At 38.4% G+C, this 20,182-nt stretch overlaps 1 protein-coding gene across 1 annotated transcript in view; it reads right to left on the minus strand.

Moving 5' to 3' along the window:
* Positions 1–20,182, minus strand: part of AFF2 (AF4/FMR2 family member 2) — a 335,698-nt gene that overhangs the window by 15,909 nt on the left and 299,607 nt on the right. The window contains exons 16-22 of the mRNA XM_046941145.1: positions 15,673–15,901; positions 13,734–13,873; positions 13,142–13,205; positions 9,728–9,864; positions 6,364–6,435; positions 5,916–6,009; positions 1,727–1,776 (exon numbers count right to left, since the gene is read on the minus strand). Coding sequence (XP_046797101.1) covers positions 1,727–1,776; positions 5,916–6,009; positions 6,364–6,435; positions 9,728–9,864; positions 13,142–13,205; positions 13,734–13,873; positions 15,673–15,901 — 786 coding nt within the window. The remainder of the gene's footprint in view (positions 1–1,726; positions 1,777–5,915; positions 6,010–6,363; positions 6,436–9,727; positions 9,865–13,141; positions 13,206–13,733; positions 13,874–15,672; positions 15,902–20,182) is intronic.

A 20,182-nucleotide genomic window follows, 5' to 3' on the forward strand; every position in this document is an offset into this window, starting at 1 on the left:
GGCACAAATGCTTTATTTTTAAGTCTCAAAGCATCCTAGTTACTTGACATGCCGCAGCATCTTAATGCACAGAAGAACTGAACTGTACTCAGTTAGGTCTGGGAACAGTTAAAAATCATAAGAATCTGAGGGGACTGGGAATATTTTGTTAGAGCCACTTACAATGAGCTAATGCACTTCTGCCAAATAAAGCACATTGTTCATTGGATTTACCCTGTTGTGCACAGCCATTATTACTGTGGTGTCTATTAAATCTCTTTATTTTGTGTTTTGTGTCGCTAGAGGTGGGAAAAATTTCTGTAATGAAACCAGGGAAAACTTGTTTCATTGCCAGCCTGGAACTCAGGCCAACTTCATAGAGGTTCATAATCCTTTCAAAGAAAAGTGGCCAGAAATTCCAGTAAACCAGGCTGAGATTTTTCCTTATTTGAAATCCTGAATCAGACAACACTTCATGGCAATACATAAGTTTTGCTTTGTTAAAAAACAGATTTAAGAATATCCTGATGTCTCCTCCTCTCGAACCTGACCACTGATCTGCCTTCAGTGGTGCCACATCCTGACAGTGTTTGGTCACTCCTTTGTGGTACTCCTTTTCCCATCTGTTAGAAAAGTGCAGAAGAAGAAACCATAGAGCCAGCAGCTCTGGGGAAGGCAGAAGGCATGCTCCCAGTGTCAGCATCAGGCCCAAAGCTACACCCTAAAATATTTCAAAATATCTAAGACAATATTTTCCTTCAAGCAAAATGATGAAATTTCTGATTTTGCACTGATTCAGAACAAAATTTGTATGAAAATTCCAATTCTTTGTGAGTCCCTCTACAGTTGTATTATTTTGCTTACTTGTTTGGTTGTTCAGGAATGCCTAACAGTCATTTCTTCTCATGAATCATGAGGAAGAGCCCATTAACAAAAATAATTTTCACCTAGAATTCAACCTACTCAAAGAAGGAATTAAAGGTCAAATCCTCCTCCTTTGTTTTATCTGTATGCGTGGCCAAGAGAAAGGAGTATTAGAAAGTGTGGGCCAGATGGCAATAGTTGTCACAAGCTATAGGCAAGGTTGCAGTGGCAACACACCTTCACTGAACAGCAGACCATAACTGCATTACTTTAGTTTCACATTTCAGGTGAGGATGTTAGTACAGAGCCTCTGATAATTGGTTGACTAAGTGCCTTCACAGTTTTAACATTATTATGCCTCCAGTTTTATTAAAATGCACTTATCACATATCAACGAAAAATTCATTGGTCTTTCATTACTGAACGAATCACTGAAAAATCTTTGCAGTGAAGGTTAACTTTACTTTGGCTTCCTGAAATGACATCGTTCTTGCTAGCTAATTAACAGATATTTTTATGGCCTTCAGTTGGCTGGAGAAGCAAACTGTTAAAGAATTCATCACAGACCTACCATAGCTGCTTTTAGACTTATGAGGAAGAAAGAGAAAGGTGTATATCAGCTCTTTCTTCCCACCCACACTGGATCACTCACATGGGGTAACTAATTTAGTACAGTGGGAGTTTCTCATCCCCAAAAGCCAAAGGCAGATATATTGACCATTAACCTTTAAGATCAATTCTGTAGCCTGCTGGATATTAGAAACACATCTGCTGCTCCCAAACCATCATGGCCTTGCCTTTGTCTTTAAAGGAACCCAAGCATTCCCCACCCATCTTGGAAACACTTGTTCCCGGATAGAAGTACTTAGCAGAAAATACTCACTTTCCATTGCCGCCCCAAGGTGAGGGGGCCTGTGAGGCTTTTGAAGAGTTCTGTAAGTACAAAACCAAAATGTAAATAAAAGAAATGTAAGTAGGAAGCAGTACATGAATACCAAAGACTAAAGGTTCAACGTTGCCAGGCTTAGCTGCAAGAGCTGCAGTACATGTAGCAGAACAGCAACCCTGCACACTGGTCTCATAATCAAGTGGCCAGCGGATGACTGGTAGGTTCCAGCCAGTAGCATGAAAGTCACTTGATGAAAGCACGAATGCAATAAAGCCCCAGCAAAAACAAAGGTGGTTTACAAAAAATTGGTTTAATTACCATTTAAACTCAGTCTGTAAAATAAGTTCTTCAGAACGCTAATGACTTCTTGTTTTTAGGGAGACCTGCAATCTTTTAATCGGAAACAAAAAGAATTCTAAGTTGATGGCTTACCAAAATGTAGTTCCCCTAGGTTACTAGGGAAGTTGTCTTAGGATTCAGATAATAGGAGAAATAAAACTTCTACATACGGAACTGCTTGAATTCTCTTGTTTTTATTTATTTTATTTGCATGAATGGACTTTCCTTACCTGCTTACTCAATTTTACTCTCACATTTGTGTAGCATCTCGTACAACTCTCTACAGAGACTCAGCCTGAATAGTACCTTTCTTAATTCCCATAAAAACACCTGTATCATGGCAGAAGCCATCTATGTGTGCTCTATGAAAACAATTGATCTGAGGTCCCTTACGGAGAGGTCACCACAGAGTGAAAATTCAGACAAATTTCACAAATCCTCTGCAAAGTATTACCATTGTTACTACAAGATTCATCTGATTCCTATAATCACTATGTGGGACACAAAGATTCAGTGGAGCTCAGGAACATGCAACTGACTCTGAGAGTGAACTCTTATCCCTGACTTCTTAATTATAGCTGAACTTGCCAAACAGTATTGACCAAAGCAGAAAACACTGCCCAAACATAACAGTGCTGCCTGTACAGTACACCACTGTGTTTCATTAAAGATGTGAGCATGAACCGGAACATTTGCTGCAGAGAGCATGTAATATATATTTTTGCCACCAGCATCTATGCAAGGAAGAGGCAGATCCTAAACTGCTCTGGCAAGTCTTCAGAGATGAAGAATGAGCTTTGAGATTAGTTTCTGCCATTTGGGGATCATTTCTGACAGCATCTGGAGTAGCTATCTCAAGACAAGATTTCAGTGAAGGGTACTTATTTGAGAATCAGGATATTTGAAACATTTTTACCAAGGACTACTGACAACATAATTTCAAAAAAGTTAAGCATTCTACTGAAATTCATAGGTGAAATAAATGAAATTATGTCACTTTCACCGATTTTACAAAATTTGATTTCAATTTTAGGCATTTATATTTTGACTACATTTTAATCCAAGTTGTTTCTTGGATTTTCATGATTAAAAAGTTACTTAGAAACATCTAACTGGAAGTTAATCAGAACCAGCTCTGTCTCAAATGTTTTCAATTTGAACAAAGTGGCAGTTGTGAGGAAAAATAGGAAAAACAATTCTATTGAAATATTAATCTCCAGTTCAGTTATAAGTACTAGGCTGCTTTTCACAATTAAAATTGTGCAAAACTTTGAATAACAATTCTATTAAGACAGTCAATCCATTTAATTTGTATTAAAGGTTCTTGCTAGTGAACACAGAGAACACTGTGCAGCTATACAAAACTAGTATGTATTTCATAGCTCCATTCTTGTCTTTTCTCCTTGCATGGATTCACTACAAAAAGATCCTAAATACATAATCTGTATAAACTCAAAAGCTATTTCTAGCAAACATGTTGCAGTGGCCCATATCATACATCCAATAACATCAGTTTAAGTACTCGGCTACAATCAGAGGGATCTGGACAGCTGGGCTGAAGCCAATGGGATGAGGTTCAACAAGAACAAACGTCGGGTCCTGCACTTTGGCCACAACAACCCCAAGCAATGCTACAGGCTTGGGGCAGAGTGGCTGGAAGACTGTGTAGAGGAAATGGACCTGGGGGTATTGATTGATGCTCAGCTGAACATGAGCCAGCACTGTGCCCAGGTGGCCAAGAAGGCCAATGGCATCCTGGCTTGCATCAGAAACAGTGTTGCCAGTAGGAACAGGGAAATAATTGTCCCCCTGTACTCAGCACTGGTGAGGCCGCCCCTCGAGTACTGTGTCCAGTTTTGGGCCCCTCACTGCAAGAAAGACATCGAGGCCCTGGAGTGTGTCCAGAGGAGGGCAACAAAGCTGGTGAAGGGTCTGGAGTGCAGGCCTTATGAGGAGTGGCTGAAGGAGCTGGGATTGTTCAGTCTGGAGAAGAGGAGGCTCAGGGGAGACCTTATTGCTCTCTATAAGTATCTGAAGGGAGGTTGTAGTGAGCTGGGTGTTGGCCTCTTCTCTCATGTAACTAGTGATAGGACTAGAGGAAACAGCCTCAAGCTGCGCCAGGGAAGGAGCAGGCTGGATGTTAGGAAATACTACTTCTCTGAAAGAGTGGTCAGGCACTGGAATGGGCTGCCCAGGTAGGTGGTGGAGTCACCAACCCTGGAGGTGTTCAAGGAATGTTTGGACGTTGTGTTGAGGGACATGGTTTAGTGAGAAGTATTGGTGATGGGTGGATGGTAGGACTGGGTGATCCTGTGGGTCTTTTCCAACCTTTGTGATTCTATGATTCTATGAATTAGAAAGCCTGAAAACAGCTTTTGGGGCATTTTTTTTTTTTACTTATTTTTTAATTTTCTTCATTCTTCATTGTATATATGCTCTTTACTTTGCACAGCTAGAGAATGTAAAGTAATTTTAAGGGAAAAGAGAATCACATCCTCCATCCCTCATTCCCCCTTCCTTTGTTTTTAATAAATCATTGCTGTTTGCTGATAAAGTCTAATAATCATTTTTTTTTTTTTAAAGAGACAACCTATATCTATTCTGGATAAAATCTGAAGTGAAAGGAATGCATTTCATGAAAATGCTGGGGCTATCAACACATTCGGTTCAAATCTTATTTGCTGCACAAACTCCTGCTTGAAAAGTCATTGAAGACAACGCAAGAACCCCCAATGACTTCAAGACACCGTCCATTTAGGCACAAAGTCAGACGTCTTATTACTGAATTACCAAGATACATAGACACAGCCAAGTGTCCACGTATCACACACAGAACAACAGTTAAATTCAGGCTAAATAGCAGTTCATAGCAAGTTCATAGTGCAGTTTTACAGCAGAACAACCATTTCATGTCCATTACATGAAAATGTTAAAGCTCAGCGTTATGAGATACAGAGTTTGCAGTGCTAGTATATCAAAGCCTGGGCCAAAGAGGATGAAAAAAAAAACCAAAAAAGATGAATGGGCTGCCATAGCAGCACAAGTAGACAATAACATAATAGTATGTAGTAACCAAGTACAAGAATAAATGTATGCTTCAAACTGTGTTAACAAGTGAAATATATATATCAGAATGTTGGGAGAACTAAAGAAATTCTGTTTCATAATTTAGAGAAAGCGAGAAGTTGTTCATATGCTGGATAAATAGCAATTGACAAAGTAAAGAAAAACATCACTAAGTCAGAACAGTCACTTGCTCTCCACTGTTTCAAGGCAAAGGAAAACAAGACATATATATGGCTATCTGAAGTTCATCAGAAACAAACGGAGAGTGCTAAAGGCAGCTCCTACTGAGGCTGAGTTGTAAAGCAGTGAACAGACTTATGCTGGAGATAGCTGAACCCAGCTAAAGAAGAGCCCCCCAAAATCTGAGAGTCTGCAGTAAGCTTCAGCATACCTACCTGAATTTAAAAACTAAATGTAATGAAGTAAAGCCTAAAGAACTGCTTTATAATGGTTCTTTGAGGGGTGGGGATCAGTGCATAATCATGTATTGAAGCCTTGAGAGAATCTGTTTCCTTTACAAAATCTTGCATAAACATTACGTGGAGTTAAGAATAACATTATTTTAGTAAAGTTACTGAGTATGGTCTTTTGAATCAAGTGACTAATCCAAACATCCTTCAAATCTCTTCTGTCCCCACTCCCCTGCAGACACCCTCCCTACATTTTTCAGGGGAGAGGATAATGGGAGACTTTTACGTCATGCAGTTATACTGTGAGAGCTCTCAATGCCAGTATGAATTTCATTTCATATCAATAAATTAAACAGAATAAAGATTACCTTAAAATATTCCATCAGAGATCTGGAGTACTTCATAGCATGGTCCTTCTTTAGTTTAAACATTCTCAAGTACAGAAGCGATAAGCATCGGTAGCTGTGGTAATTAGGAAAGGATTGTGTTAATTCCATTGCTTAACTAAACTTACAAACTGGAGGTTAAAAAAATAAAAAAAGTAAAAAAGCTGGCCTATATTTTGTGGTTTCTGTTCTAAGGTTAGATTTTGAAACATAAGCAAATGGAAGGAAAAAAAGGTCAAAAGCATTATAATCCAATCTTGATAAGAATATAAATTAGAAGAATAAATGTTTAGTCAGCTGCTGAAGAAATCCATTAGTTATCCTTTAATAGTTTAATGGAAAACAAGAATAACGATCTTCTGTAAGCTGCTTAAGTAATTCACTATTTTTTAAGTCCTCCTTAAGATTTCAGCTGCACAGTGGCACTTACCATAAAACTGCTAGTTTCTTGTCCCCTTCTGTGGCAGAAGAGCCTGTGAAATTCTTGAGTCTCATTGCATACCTTGTGAGAAAGGTAAGGAGAGAGGACACACATTCAGGTGTTTTGAGAAATACTAGTGACACACTGAAAAATAACAGATGCACAAAGATATGCTTCCCAGCCTCAATAGCTAACGATCACGTTGTTCCATAACGATAAGATGATGCAAAATTCAACAGAAAGCACCACTTAAAATTGGAAAGGCTGAAGTAAATCATCAACCCACTTTAAGGGCCAACAAGGTGAACTGTTCTTGGGGATATTACTGATGCAGGGTCTTGCAAACACCTGTGATGAGTGTTGGACAGATGCATAAGATCTTCTCCCTCTGTGTGCTAAAGAGTAAAGCAATATGGAAAAATATTTTACATAAAGCATTTTGGGCTTGAATGATGATTTCAAAATCCTTTTCGTAAGTGCTATTTCAAAGTTTTTAATATATACTTTTTTCTGTGTACTTTATATGGAAAATGATGTTTAATACAGGAAAGATCACGCTCATAGTATTTTAAGTTCTTCAGTCCATTAATTCACAAGTCTTGTATACTTTGCCTCCTTTCTCTATTTAATTGCTGTTGTCCAGCATTTCAATGATGAAAGACTGAGAAGATACCCCTCCTCTCTCTCTCTCTCATTGTTTATTTTAACGGAGCACACTCTATGTCATGCATTTAGTCTCTTGAAAATCAATTCATCACATAAACTCATCGTTCTGAGCCCTAATGCAATTTCACAGGTACTTTTGTTAGAATAAGTAATAGGGTTCAGTGTTGCATAAGAAAGTTTTAAGGTATCCAGGCAATCTTGATGAGTTCTCATTTATAAGGATATAACGGAGTGCAAGCAGGCAGTGCTGCTCCCACCCTGCCTTCCTCTCACCACTCCCATTATCAGCCCCCAGGTTGCAGCTGTAGCACAACACCTGATTTGCTTCCTCCCTGTCCTGTCTCAACTGCTTTATGGTATTGTTGTTCTAGTCATACTGGATGAGTCCAGCCAAACACAGAGTAGTATGTCTCTTTGGGATTTTCAATGTTACATCGGGGATTTTAGCATTATCATTAACCAAAAGACCTTTGAATGTCAGACCTCTGATATTCCCAATCTCTTTGACGCTTGCTTTGACAAACAGACATCTGATGCAGATACTCAGGTCAGACACAGATAATGCAAAAAGGAAAAAAAATGGGCCTCCAAGAGAGGGAGGAGTGAAAGTGAGAAAAACCTTCTTCTGTTTCATAGCCCACAGTAAAAATCTATGTTGTTATGAGCCACATTACAAAAGTGCATGTGCACTGCTGCACATTTCCTTTGTGCATTCAGCATCCATTGTAGCCCACAAGAGTCTTGTATCTGTCCCTAGAGATTACTGAACTGGAACCAACCTTCTGCTCAGCTGGGCGATCACATTTTTTTCCATGTCTGCCCGCTGATGCCAATTAAATGGTCAAATCAGCATAATCTCTGCCTATAGGATGATGCATACATGAATTTGTGAATGAGGCTCCATCTTTAATGGTAGGTGGTGGAATTCACCTCACCTGACTGGAGCTATGCAGAAATTGGAGGTTACCTCTAAGGAACTCCTAGAGATTCCTCTACAGTCAGGAGTGGTTCAAAAAGCAGTCCAGAAGCAGTGCAGGTGCTGCTTCTGTGCTGAAATCTATCTATTGTACAGCCCTCAGTAGGCCAGGAGCTGCCAGGAAGCCCCGCTGTGGGGTGGAGGAAGGCAGAGAGGCCACAGGTGCTGCTGAAAGTTGGTTGCATCACGGTACAGCCGTGGACTCAGCTGACTCCATCCCACACTGGAGCTGTAGGTAGAGGGGAGCTGCTCCTGGAGCTGCCACACATGTGTTGTGGCTCTTGAATCCAGATCCACTTCTGAACAGACAGACTGTGGGGTTGAGGAACAAGATTTTCAAGTGTACTATGTGGTTTCCTTAAAAAATGAAAATAAATGTGGTGTCCTGTGAAGAACTACTCGCTTCTTTAAAGTGAGTTTGCCCTGTTGTACAGCTGTATTTATGTAGTTCAGCACACAAGGTACCAAACTATCTGCTGTTAGAGTGCAGGAGGAGTTCCAGCACAGAGAAGCAGATTTTCTTAATTCCACTGCTCCTGAGGGTTTAACTTGGATCCTAAACGTTGAGTGAATATCATTTTTTGTTGAGTAATCTCTTTGACTTTCCTCGTCTCTTTAAGAAGAATAGAATGTAACAACATTTTAAAATACTGAACAGGCATATTATTTACCTGAGAGTAAGAGCTTCTTAAAATTTGATAAATTTTATAACGTAAATACCTACTTACTTAAAATGTAAAACATGCATTATTTTTTACTGCCTTTAATAGCTAATCTGGCATATTGAAATCCTGCATGCCAAAAAAACACCTTCGTTCTATTAAAAAGCAAACATTTAGAGGTCTGATTAGCTGCCTTCTCTACCTCTTGTGTATACTGCCAGTAATTACACTGACATTAATGATGAGATTCCTAGCATATGTAGGGGAAAGCAAAGGTGCATCACAGTGAAGAAGAAAAATCCTGTTGTTCTACTTACAGGTAAATTTAATCCTACTTGATTTCACTTTGATAATTTGCATAGGTAAAGCAAAGAAAACCATAGTTACTTGGGAGACCATCATTTCTATGAAGTATACATTATGAAACAGATACATGTAACAGTAACAGATTTTCAAACACTGTTTTTACTGGTAAGTAGAAGCTCTCTCATCTGTATTCTAGCCTATAAGTTTACAAAACTGTATTAAAATGAATTCATCTGGATTGCATTCATCATTAAAAAGTATACTTTTTTAAAATAATACGTGCAAAAAGCTTCACCTTCCACTACGATATTAAGTGCCAGGTTTCAGCTTTTTTTTTTTTTTTTTTTTTTTTAACTACTAAGTTATAAACCTCTAAAAACAAGGTTTGTAATGGAAATCCTGATAGACTCACTTTAGTGTTCTAAATTACAAAACTACACCTTCTAAAAGACAAGTGTCATTGCCAAACAGTGAAATTACTATACTTTACTTCCACCCACTACATCTCAATTTTAATTTTATGAATATTGCAAATTATAACACTCATATTATAACCTCTAAAGGGGATAATTTATAAAAGCAGTGTCCATTTATAAATTTTCCATGACATTACTAAAATGGCAAGAACTAATTATGATGACTTCTGAGATGAAGATGCTTTGGACAAACCATTAATATGTTGAAATTATATTTTTTTAAACATAGCAGCTTCTAATTACGACTGAAATGAGCTTATGAAAATGATCACAGAAAGGACATTAACCTGATGAGTTCCACAGTCTCTGAGTACATGGTGTATGGAGATTTAGCTTCTAATGGATCTCGCTCCATAGCATTCCCACACTCGATGAAGGACAAGGCAGCATCAGCATAATTCACTGCTTTGCCGAACTTCTCCAGCTGAAATGGGAATGATATTATCAAGAAAATCCTTCAGCATTAATTTTGAGGCAGACAGATCATAATGCAAAGCAACACCAGCATTAGGATGAAAGCAGAGCATCGCCACAAGTTACGGGTGAACACATACAGAAATTGAAGTCAGGTATATGTTTATACCAAATCTTCTCAGGTGATATATGGCCAGGCACTGCACAGAGGAAAGCTAAATGACATCTATGGATTTACATAGGCAATGAGCAAATCAGTGCAGCTCTTCGATATATGAACTAAGTTTGTGTGCCACTATGCAAGGGTTTAGCAACAGATGAAAGGCAATTGTCAGTTGTCACAATCTGTGGTGAATGTTGACAAGAAAAAAAAAAAACCCTCATAATTTATGTTGAAAGAGGGGAAGAAAGAAAATGGAAAAAATACTGCACTGTTAAATATTTTATTTTACTAGGATTTTATTGCGAAAGGTTTTAGCTCTTATAATGGTTGTGATTAAACTGACTTAGACATACTGATTTCTTTTTTATGTGTAATGAATATTATATATGACATTTTTATAGTAAGTATTTTATAATAGTATTTAACATTTTCCGTTTTTGATAGCTGGAGGTAAGAGATCCAATATACTTTAACTCATTTAAAAATTTCTTTGGATGTCTTTATCAAAATATTTTGATGCATCTGCTTATGTTTCTCATTCATTAAACAGAAGCGTATTCTATCAATATATTAAGCAGAACATCTAATATTGGTTCAAGGTAACAGCATCTCTGGCTTTGTAGCTACTCCTTTTAAGTACTACCCTCTGCATTCATGGAAGGTTTCAATTTCAAGTCCTGCACTTGCACACTGATTACATTCAAAGCCTTTGTACAACGGATAGAGATTACTTGAAAGATTAAAAAAGGGGAAATATTTATGGATGTTAACCCTGTACTCTGCTGTACTCCTCAGCATATACTGCTACTTCATTGCTTCAAATCTTCCAAAGAAAACATGCGTATTACAAAAGGAGGAAGTTGGCTGTGAGCAGATTGACACACAGTTTGAGACAGAAATGGGATTCCCCCCTGTACTTTGCTCCACACTGACTCCAGTGCATTAAGTGGAATTGCTCCAGCTCATCATAGCACAGCCTAGAACAGAGCGAGCTCTCCAAGATCTCTTCCATATGATACAGTTAGTGGATACTGCAACACGTCCAAATCAGCTGATTCCTTACTGCTGTGCCAGACAAGGAAAGGTTTTCAGGGACTTGCTCCCATGATGCAAAATGCTGTGTCCTTCACCAGAGATCTCTGTGCCATACAAGCTCAGACACAGCACTGCTATACATCTCATTTACATTTGCTGACATATTCTGAGGTCATATGCATTATCTTTCCAACCACTGAAATCTTTCATATCTGCATTTTCTTTGTCATGTCAGCACCACCAAGTAACCAGAAACAATTGTTTCCATAGGACAACTAACACTACAGGTTTTCACGGCAAACATGTTACATGAAGATAATTTGAGTGCAGCTGTATTGAGTGGGTGGGTGAAGGGGGAAAGGTTGAGACCTAAATAAGGGAAAGAAAAAAAGCTGTGTGTCGGTATTTATGTCTGGCCAACAAGTTATATTATAGTGGCTGGCCCCACATTCCCGTAGGAGCACTCAGGGTGTCAAACTGCATGTGACAGGAGAGGCCTGCCCGTGGGTAGCGGCATGACATGCTCTGCCTTATCCTCTTAGTTCTGCGAGTGAAACACCACTAATTCCACAAGGCATAGTCAAAGGTAAGAGGATGGGAGACACGTCAACACTTAAGGGGCGAATCTGACTATGGATGGAAGCAGATCGACATAGCACGTTGAGATCATCAGGAGCCTAAGCCTGTAAATATTTGCTAGCATGGAGCAGGCAGCCCTGTGCCAGAGCAATGTGTGCTTTTTCTAAAGGTCAGCCAGCTGAGGGAGGTGCTGCCAGGCCACTTCTGCCAGCCTTCCTGAGTGAGGCCCCAGCACCATGATGAAGCCAGAGCTGGGCTAGGCTGTAGGCCTCGCTGCTCACCACCCCCTCTGAATGGGTACCTTGGGAGGGACAGCTGCTGCCTTGGTGACAATTGTGGTGGGACGAAAAAAGCCCACACCCAAGTCCCATAGAATACACACTTGACAATGCTGCCACAAGTCGAAAGGGAGAGCTGAAGTAGGCACCTTGGTGCATCAATTCTCCTATACTCTCAGCTCACTGACAGCAGAGGGAGAGCAGTGGTTTCTTAATTTTTAAAACATAGCATTTCATTGTTTTATTTTTTGACAACCATTTATTTCCAGGTACAAAAATCTCTGATACCATACGCACACAGAAAACCGCCCACATAATCAGTGGCAGGTGAATAATCACCCAAATTACAACTGAAAAAGAACTGGATGGATGAAATGAATGGCCACACTCTAAGACATTTTAGTTTAAATAAATAGATGAATCAAGTTCCACCTAGCCTGCATAAATGAGCTGCTGTTCAGCACTCTGCATGGCATAGAGGAGCAAAGACCTTACTACAAAAAAAAAAAAAAGACTGTTTAAAGGCACTTCAGTGTTAGCAATACGTTGGACTGAACAAACTATGGCTGTAATCTATCAGAATTGCAATCTATCAGACTAGGCAGTTCTATCAAAATCAAACCTCTGCAAAATTAGGCCAGTTTAGCTGCAGTTAAATCTGGGACAAAATGAGAGAAAAAGCTTTCCCAGCATTGAACTACATCATTGCAAGATTTTTTGTAAAAAAAAGTGTGTTCAGTCTTTATTTACCAGCCTAATAGCATGGAATAAAAACAAATGCACTATTTAAAAATCAATTCCTGTAAATTTTAAACATCTGGATTTGAAATATCAAATAGTTTTGCCAAATGATAACAAAATTTGCCTTTTTTAGCTTTCAGTATTTTTTGAAGAGGCTCAAAGCAAGTATAAAGGCAAATTTTAAAAGCACATCAACTTTTTTGATATTATCTTACATCCTTCCCACAGTATGATTGTTGCTTCTTCCCAGAAGAGAAACCAGCTATTGTAAGAAGTTTATTTCAGGGTGAATGATCTGCTAAAGCCTAGGAATGATGCTCAGGCTTTGGCTTGTTGTGGGCAGTGTGTTTACAGAGTACAGTTTGAAGCATATTTTAGTCTATAGAAGGGTTCCTTTGGTTTCTTGGAGGCTTTAGGCAAGATTCAGAATTCAAATTTTTGTAATACCCAGCTCCATAGTGGTGAGAAACAAAAAAGCCTTGAAAACTTACCAATGCATCCGCTTTATGCTTTAGCTTCTTCGCTTCTTGCATATAATAATCTGCATTGTGAAGCCTAAGGAGACAAAATCAATTATTTCAAGTCTTTGTTTTCATACAATTGGGCAAACATTGTTTGAGAAAAGTGCTGACTGCTTCCAAGAACAATTTAGATATATATACACACTTATCTCTTTTAGTCTTATCCTGATATTAATCTGAAACTGCCATATGAAAAGATTTGATGAGCTACCAGAATGCAAAATAACTAGCTGTGGAAACTGGCCACCCAGAGGAGCCATTAACATGTGCTGAACAGAGGAAAAGGAAAAATATTTTAAACTAATTAAAAAAAAATAATTAAGAATTACTGTGAACCAACATTCGTGATCTGAAAACATTTATCAGCAGAGACTTCATTAATCAGTGATAACAGTTCATTAGTAAAATTTAAAACTGTATGTGACATGTGCAGCACCATCCACACATGTGCCCAGTGCTAGCATTATAATTAAAGATACTCTTCTTCCACTGAGAACTCTACTTTACAAAAATGCCAAGTACCTAATATGCAACTAGCACAGAGAGATCTAACAGTACTCACACATCATCAAATGTGATTTTAGGTCTTCTGGGCTCAGAATTCCCGTTGGAAAGAGTTGGCATTGCAGACCAGATATCTGTTTCTAGATGGTTCGTATCAAGAAGAGCATTGGCTGTTGGTGCATTGTGGGTTTCTTCCTCCTAGAAAAACGGACTGCTATTATTTCTTAATTCAGAAGATACAGATACACAAAAAAAGCTAAGGTACATGCATATACCCAACTACATCCTCATGAAATCATCCTTCATGAAACCTCATGAAATCATCTTCCATACTTCATAATGTGATTCCATTACATTAATTAGGCATTAAGACTCCAGCTCTGACCTCTCACCTGAATGCACTTCCCTATGCTTCAAGGTGAAAGTCATCCTGGACAACACAGTGCTACTGACAACACACTCATTAAAGCCAAGTTGGGCTGCAGGGCTGGAAAGAAACTCAGTATGAGGTGGATCAAACTAATGTAACTGTTTTTCTACAGAATTAGTAGATAACCGTAAGGTGGATGAGAAGTCTGCTCAGACTTCAGCATCAACAGTTTCCTCATCCTTACTATACAGAACAGAGGAAAGAATGAAAAGCAGAAGTTGGGAGTTGTGACTTTGCATTAACTGAAAATAGAAGCATAACAGAAGCATTTAAATCAGGCAATTGCAACTTTCAAATAGATAAACTAAATTATAGATGAACCAAAGAACTCATAAAGAATTCTAGCATATTTTAGAATACAAAAATATTTTAGAAGACAAATATTTTGGGGATCAAGATAATAGATAAAGCAAGGAAAGAACAGACTGGAGGGGCTGGGATTGAGAGGAAGTGGCCTTGCTCTTTACATAGCATAGCTTATTTGCTGACATACGCAGTTCAGTTGGGCATTGATTTCTCTTGAAGGCGTGTATATTACTCTTGCAGCTTGAAGTGACACAGTGATATCAGAAAGCAGCAGGGCTGAATAAATAAAGTGAAGCGATTTGTCACCTATGTTCCAGTGCAATTTCTGAGTTTTGCTATTACTGTGTATGGCAACAACCTCTCACAAGATGGCAAACAAATGTCCTTTCCTGTGGAAGAATTCTCTTCCTCTCTTTTAATTGACAGTCAGACTAAGATACAGTTTGATACTAAGAAAGAAGTTTGACGTTCTAGTGGGAGAATTATTTTCTAAAATTGGCCAGAAAACTGAGTTTTCCCTCTTTTCTGTAAAAGTAGATGACCAACTGATGTGAAACTCTCCTTTTTTTTTTTTTTTTTAAGTCAATTTGCTACACAGCTTTTAGCTTTGTTTCTTTTTCATGTACATTTGGTAAAAAATCATCTAAATCTGGTGAAAGGAAAGAAAGTATGTAAAAATGTTTAGTGGTGAGCTGGTCCTAACAGAATGATGTTCTTACTGGAAAAATAATGACTATTAGTATGATCTCTAGAAGCTCAGTACAAAATTTATGTAGATGAGGTGCAAATACACTTTACTTCTAGAAACTGAGATCCTGCAAACCTCTGAGAAGACATTTTAGTTTTTATTGTGCTATGGACAGGTTAGATTTTTACTGTCTGTTTAGTTTAGTCCATTATATTTGGCATAACTTAAGTTTGCTCCAGAATTTGTAGTAATTATTAACATGAAAGATACCACTATTCTTTATGCTTTATTTGAAAATGGTGTGTGCTGTATCTAAAGAGTTGGGAGCGGGACAAAGTGTCCTCTGAAGCTCAGGTGATACACTATGTGAAGTCTATGCTGACCTAAAAATGGAACTTGCAAGAGTCATTTATGCACAACTCTTCATGGATCCATGCCTTGCTGCTCTAGAGTGGGGCTACATAAGGATTTAAAAACAGATACTAGAGAAAAATAAATAAATAAACAAAACCCAGAATAAAGTTAAATTAATTTTATCTTGTTCATTTCCAGCAACTGAGGTCTGTTACTTACACAGATTCCTTTGGGGTTAGATTTATTTTCATTCTTTCTGTGTTTAGAAACTGAGGAGGAAGAGCTGCTGGTCTGACAGGTGTTTGTGATACTGGTTTCTTGGCTGAAGGAGCTGTTGTCATTGCTGTGCCGACGGTGCACAGGCTCATCCAACAGGGGGGATAATGGAGGAGGGAAGAGCTTCTCTTCTCTTTTCTTTGCCATCTTCTTCACCAAGTTACTGCTGCTCCTGGGACACAGATAAGAATCAGTTGCATGTCAAGAACCATGGTTTCTCCTCCATAGCACAAACCTCTAAATTTTATTTAATGAAAAGCCATCTCTGCCCTTTAATATGTGCTGCGATCCCCCATGTCCTAGGAGCAAAGTCAAAAAGAGACAGGCAGTGAAAACAGAAGAGCTATCCCTGCGGTTTCAATGGCCACAGAAACCTCATGCTTTGGAGGACAATTTGCAGTGCATTAGTATAAATTGCATCCACTTTAAATGCTAATTTGAGTCAGTCTTAATTTGAGAGGTCATAGAGGCTCTGACTCAGCAAAGTGCTGAAAAGTTTTATGCACAGGGAAAAGTATACTTGATACCAAATATAGCTACTTATGTATTTAACATTAAGCATCTTTTAAAGAGGTAGATTAGGGCTCACATAAGCAACCTCTGCAAAAACACATAATAGCACATGCCATGTGAACAAAAAATAATATTTTATAACAACTACAAAATGATAACCATAACAATAATAACATAATAATTATTTGACCTCTAGAATAAAACCAAAGTTCAACACTATATTAAAATGATACATTGTTGCTGGCAAAAGCCCTTGAGCAAATATTGGTTGATGAATTGAAGGTGATTCAGAAAATGAATGTGGTTTTGATGTGAAAGCTCTAGTAATATGATAATCGATTGTCTGTATTATGTACAGAAATTGTTAGCTGACTACAAATGGCAGCTGTGATACACAGTAAAAACAGCAACAAAAATACCATGCTAGACCTTTCTTCCCTCAAATCCATCAAGGAAAAAACCAACAAAACAACACAGCACCATAGAGACTGTTTAACATACTAATCTACTCAAAGATTTTTGTATTATGTACCGCTCTAATTCAGCCGATGAAGATAACCTGAATTTTAATCTTTTGTTGGACGTCTCATAGCGCAGTACACAATCATTCACTTTTCATGATTATTGATAACATTTCAATAACAAACTAAGTGAACAAGAATTTATGTTTCATTCCTAGTTGCTTTCAGTCAGTGTCAGGAATTATAGATCTACTTTGCTTTAAAGTAACCAGCAAAAGAGAAGAATCAACCCATGTTTCCCTACTCCTTATTTGACATGCAGTCTAGACTCTTTTGCATTTTCACCAAAAGTGTTAGTATCTACACCTGCTTTAGTCATTCCCCTACTTTGGGCCTTTGGTGGTACAAAAATATTTCAGCCTCTCTGTTTTGATAACAAGTGATATCAAACGGAACCCCTGTGTTTCAGGTTTTATAGCTCTTTTACTCAAAACTCTCTTAGTTCAACTGAAGCAGAGTTTAAAATAATTTATATGAAATTCTGTAATATTAAAGATCTTCATACTGAAGAAATAAAATCAGCACAGAATTTATATTGCCTGGCAGCAGGGCAGGTATGGAGGCTCTCCTGCTTGGAAAACACATGGGCCTGAAGATCAAAGGAAAGCAGTCAGATCAGAGGAGATGGGCAATTCTTTGGGAAGATATTTTATGCACATTCTGCAAATGTACTCCAAAAAGTTCTCACTCAAAGCCCCATCTGCTAGCTTTCTTACCACCAAAGGGTATTTTGGAACTCAGACAAGTCACCATTGCTATAGTGAAATAATACTCTGAACTTTTTCCAGAGGAAAATTTTCCAAAAGAAAGCAAATGCTTTTCCAAGAAAGCATACAGGTATTATTGGAATGTTCAGAGGTAATGCAGACACAACTAATGAAAAACCCAAGAGAAGAACTGAAATCCTCTGCCTCCTGAGCCAGTGGGCTACCCTGAGCATGGTGTTCAGTGGGTCTGTCAAACGTACATGGATGGGAGTGATGTGGTTCTAATTACCCCGCACAAAGAGGAGTGTGGAGCTCTTCTTTCACTCTGGTACAACTTTTTCAAAGGGAACAGCAACTAAATCTGACAGATCTACCTCAAAAGTGCCTGAAGGAAAATGGAAGGTGAGACACTGGCTAAATCCACTGTAGAAACCACTAGTGTGTTTTCTCAGTACATCTTTGCCTGTTTCCAGTCCTAAAGCAAGACTCTGGCAATAGTGTGGGGTGCTGCATGGCACATACACAGCAAGTGAAACAACATTTCTCAGTTGTAACATGGAGATGGAGGGATTAAGAGAGCAGTACAAGAAAAAAATGAAGACGGTTGCAAGTTCCACCGTAGAAGCACTTTCTCTAAACGAGGCTCTGAGCACTGAGCAAGTCATGGTGTAGATGTCCCTGTTCATTGCAGGGGAGTTGGACTATAAGACCTTTAAGGGTCCCTTCCAACTCAAATGATTCTATGATACTATGTAGATATTCCAGAAGAGAGATTATATTCAGAGATCTGACCTCCCTTTTGGACACTACTCAAAACTTTGTTCATTTCAGCTTTGTGTTCAAGCACAAGATGGCACAAACCAAGATACAGAAGTCATTCTGTGGTGAGAAGACATAACTACAACTGAAAGGGCACTTGAGGATATACTTTTTCTGCATGACAAAAATCCAAAACCCAACGACAATACTTAATATTTTTTTTTTCCCGGTTGCCCAGTTAATCCTGTACATTTATAGGATTCACAGGAATTACACTGATGATTTAGCAATGTTACATCCCTCAGATTTACATCAAAGCATTTACATTAACATTAACCCCAATGAAATAGTTTGTTACCAGCAGTTAACCAGATTGTCACTTTGCTTTGGGTTGTTAATGGGCTAAGAAACTAGTCTTTGATTGCAATAATCACTAATTCTGAATGAATTTATTGCAATAATTACCAAAACTCAATGGTTTAATTGGCTGACATGATTATTAGTTCAACTATATTTAAAATCTTTGGAGAAGCACAATAAAAGTGCAAAGAAAAAACCACTAGCAGAACTGATGGTCTTCTGGCTGCAGAGTTTAATCTTTGTGTCAGAGAAGGCCAATTATCAGGGAATAAGAGGACTCCCGTATGCTTTTTTTTCCAGCCTTATTTCTTTTAGAGCAGAAAGCAAGCAAGCAGGCAACAAGAGGTCATTGTGTGAAGGAGAGAGAATTTCTATCTACTCTAACAATTAATTCTGGCTTTCTTTATCCTTTCTTTTACTACTCCTTGTGGTATGCGGTTGTAGCTCTGGCCTATTGCTGAGACAAAAGCCATTGTCTGTGCCAATCACGTGGCTTTCCTTTGCCTCTACTCTCCTTGTCCACAAAGAAATGCTGCATGATGACGGTGTATCTGATTTTCTGCAGGGCGTTAGCAGGGAAAGGTCACTCTAGCATTAGCTTGAACCATATGGCAGCAATTGAATGAAGATGAAGTCATTGTCATAGATGTAGAAGGCTGCCTCTGCCATGAATGAACTGCAGCAAATGCCGTTTTGACTACCCAAGGGATCCACTAATATATGTTGTGAAGTACAGGTGCATCTTTAACTAAAGGTCAAACAAAAGTGAACAGGAAATCTTGAAAATCAGACTAGCTAGATGGCAGGCATGCTTCCACAGTATGATTCTAGTCTGATTTCAGACTCACAGTTTGCATTAGCACATAACTCTCCGTGTTATTACAAACTTCCAAATGTTGTCAAATAGTGCTCTGTCTGGATTGGATCTACTGATCAGGCATTCAGATACAAATGGTATTCAGCAGCACACAGAATTAGCGGTTAAATTAAAATTGCTCTGGCAATCAAGTAAATACACAAGCAATCCCCTGTTGCAAAGTCGGCAACTGATCTGACAAAAGCGCAGCCTCACAGCAGTGTTTCAAGTAAGTACTATGAATTACTTGGGCACAAAATAGTATCCTTTATTCCTTCATATGCTTTGAAATATTAGGAATGAGGAAAATACCATGATGATTATTTGAACAATTATATTTTGAATGTCACATCAGATTTATGAAAAAGCATGAGCCCCTGACTGTTTGAGGGAAGGAACAAGAAATAACCAGTTGCTTGTACAGTGACTACATAAAACAAAATAGTTATCCAGCTGTCAAATGGCTTTTAAGTTCTTAACTGACCATTGAAATTTCTGCACTAAAATCGTATGTGTAACCATAGGAACTGGTAGAAATTAGGTATATAATTGTCCATATTAGACATGTAACACTTTACTTAATTGTGCATCCTTGCTGCTTTACTGAGCCCACACATTTAGGAACAGATTATGAGAGGAAGATATTTAAATACCTAAAGCACATATAGTCAGCTAGTGGGATCTACCAAAGCATAGGCGTGCCTGTCTTCACCCAATTTCTTCCCGAATGCCTCCAT

The sequence above is a fragment of the Gallus gallus genome, chromosome 4, assembly GCF_016699485.2.
Source record: "Gallus gallus isolate bGalGal1 chromosome 4, bGalGal1.mat.broiler.GRCg7b, whole genome shotgun sequence".
Classification (NCBI taxonomy): Eukaryota; Metazoa; Chordata; class Aves; order Galliformes; family Phasianidae; genus Gallus; species Gallus gallus.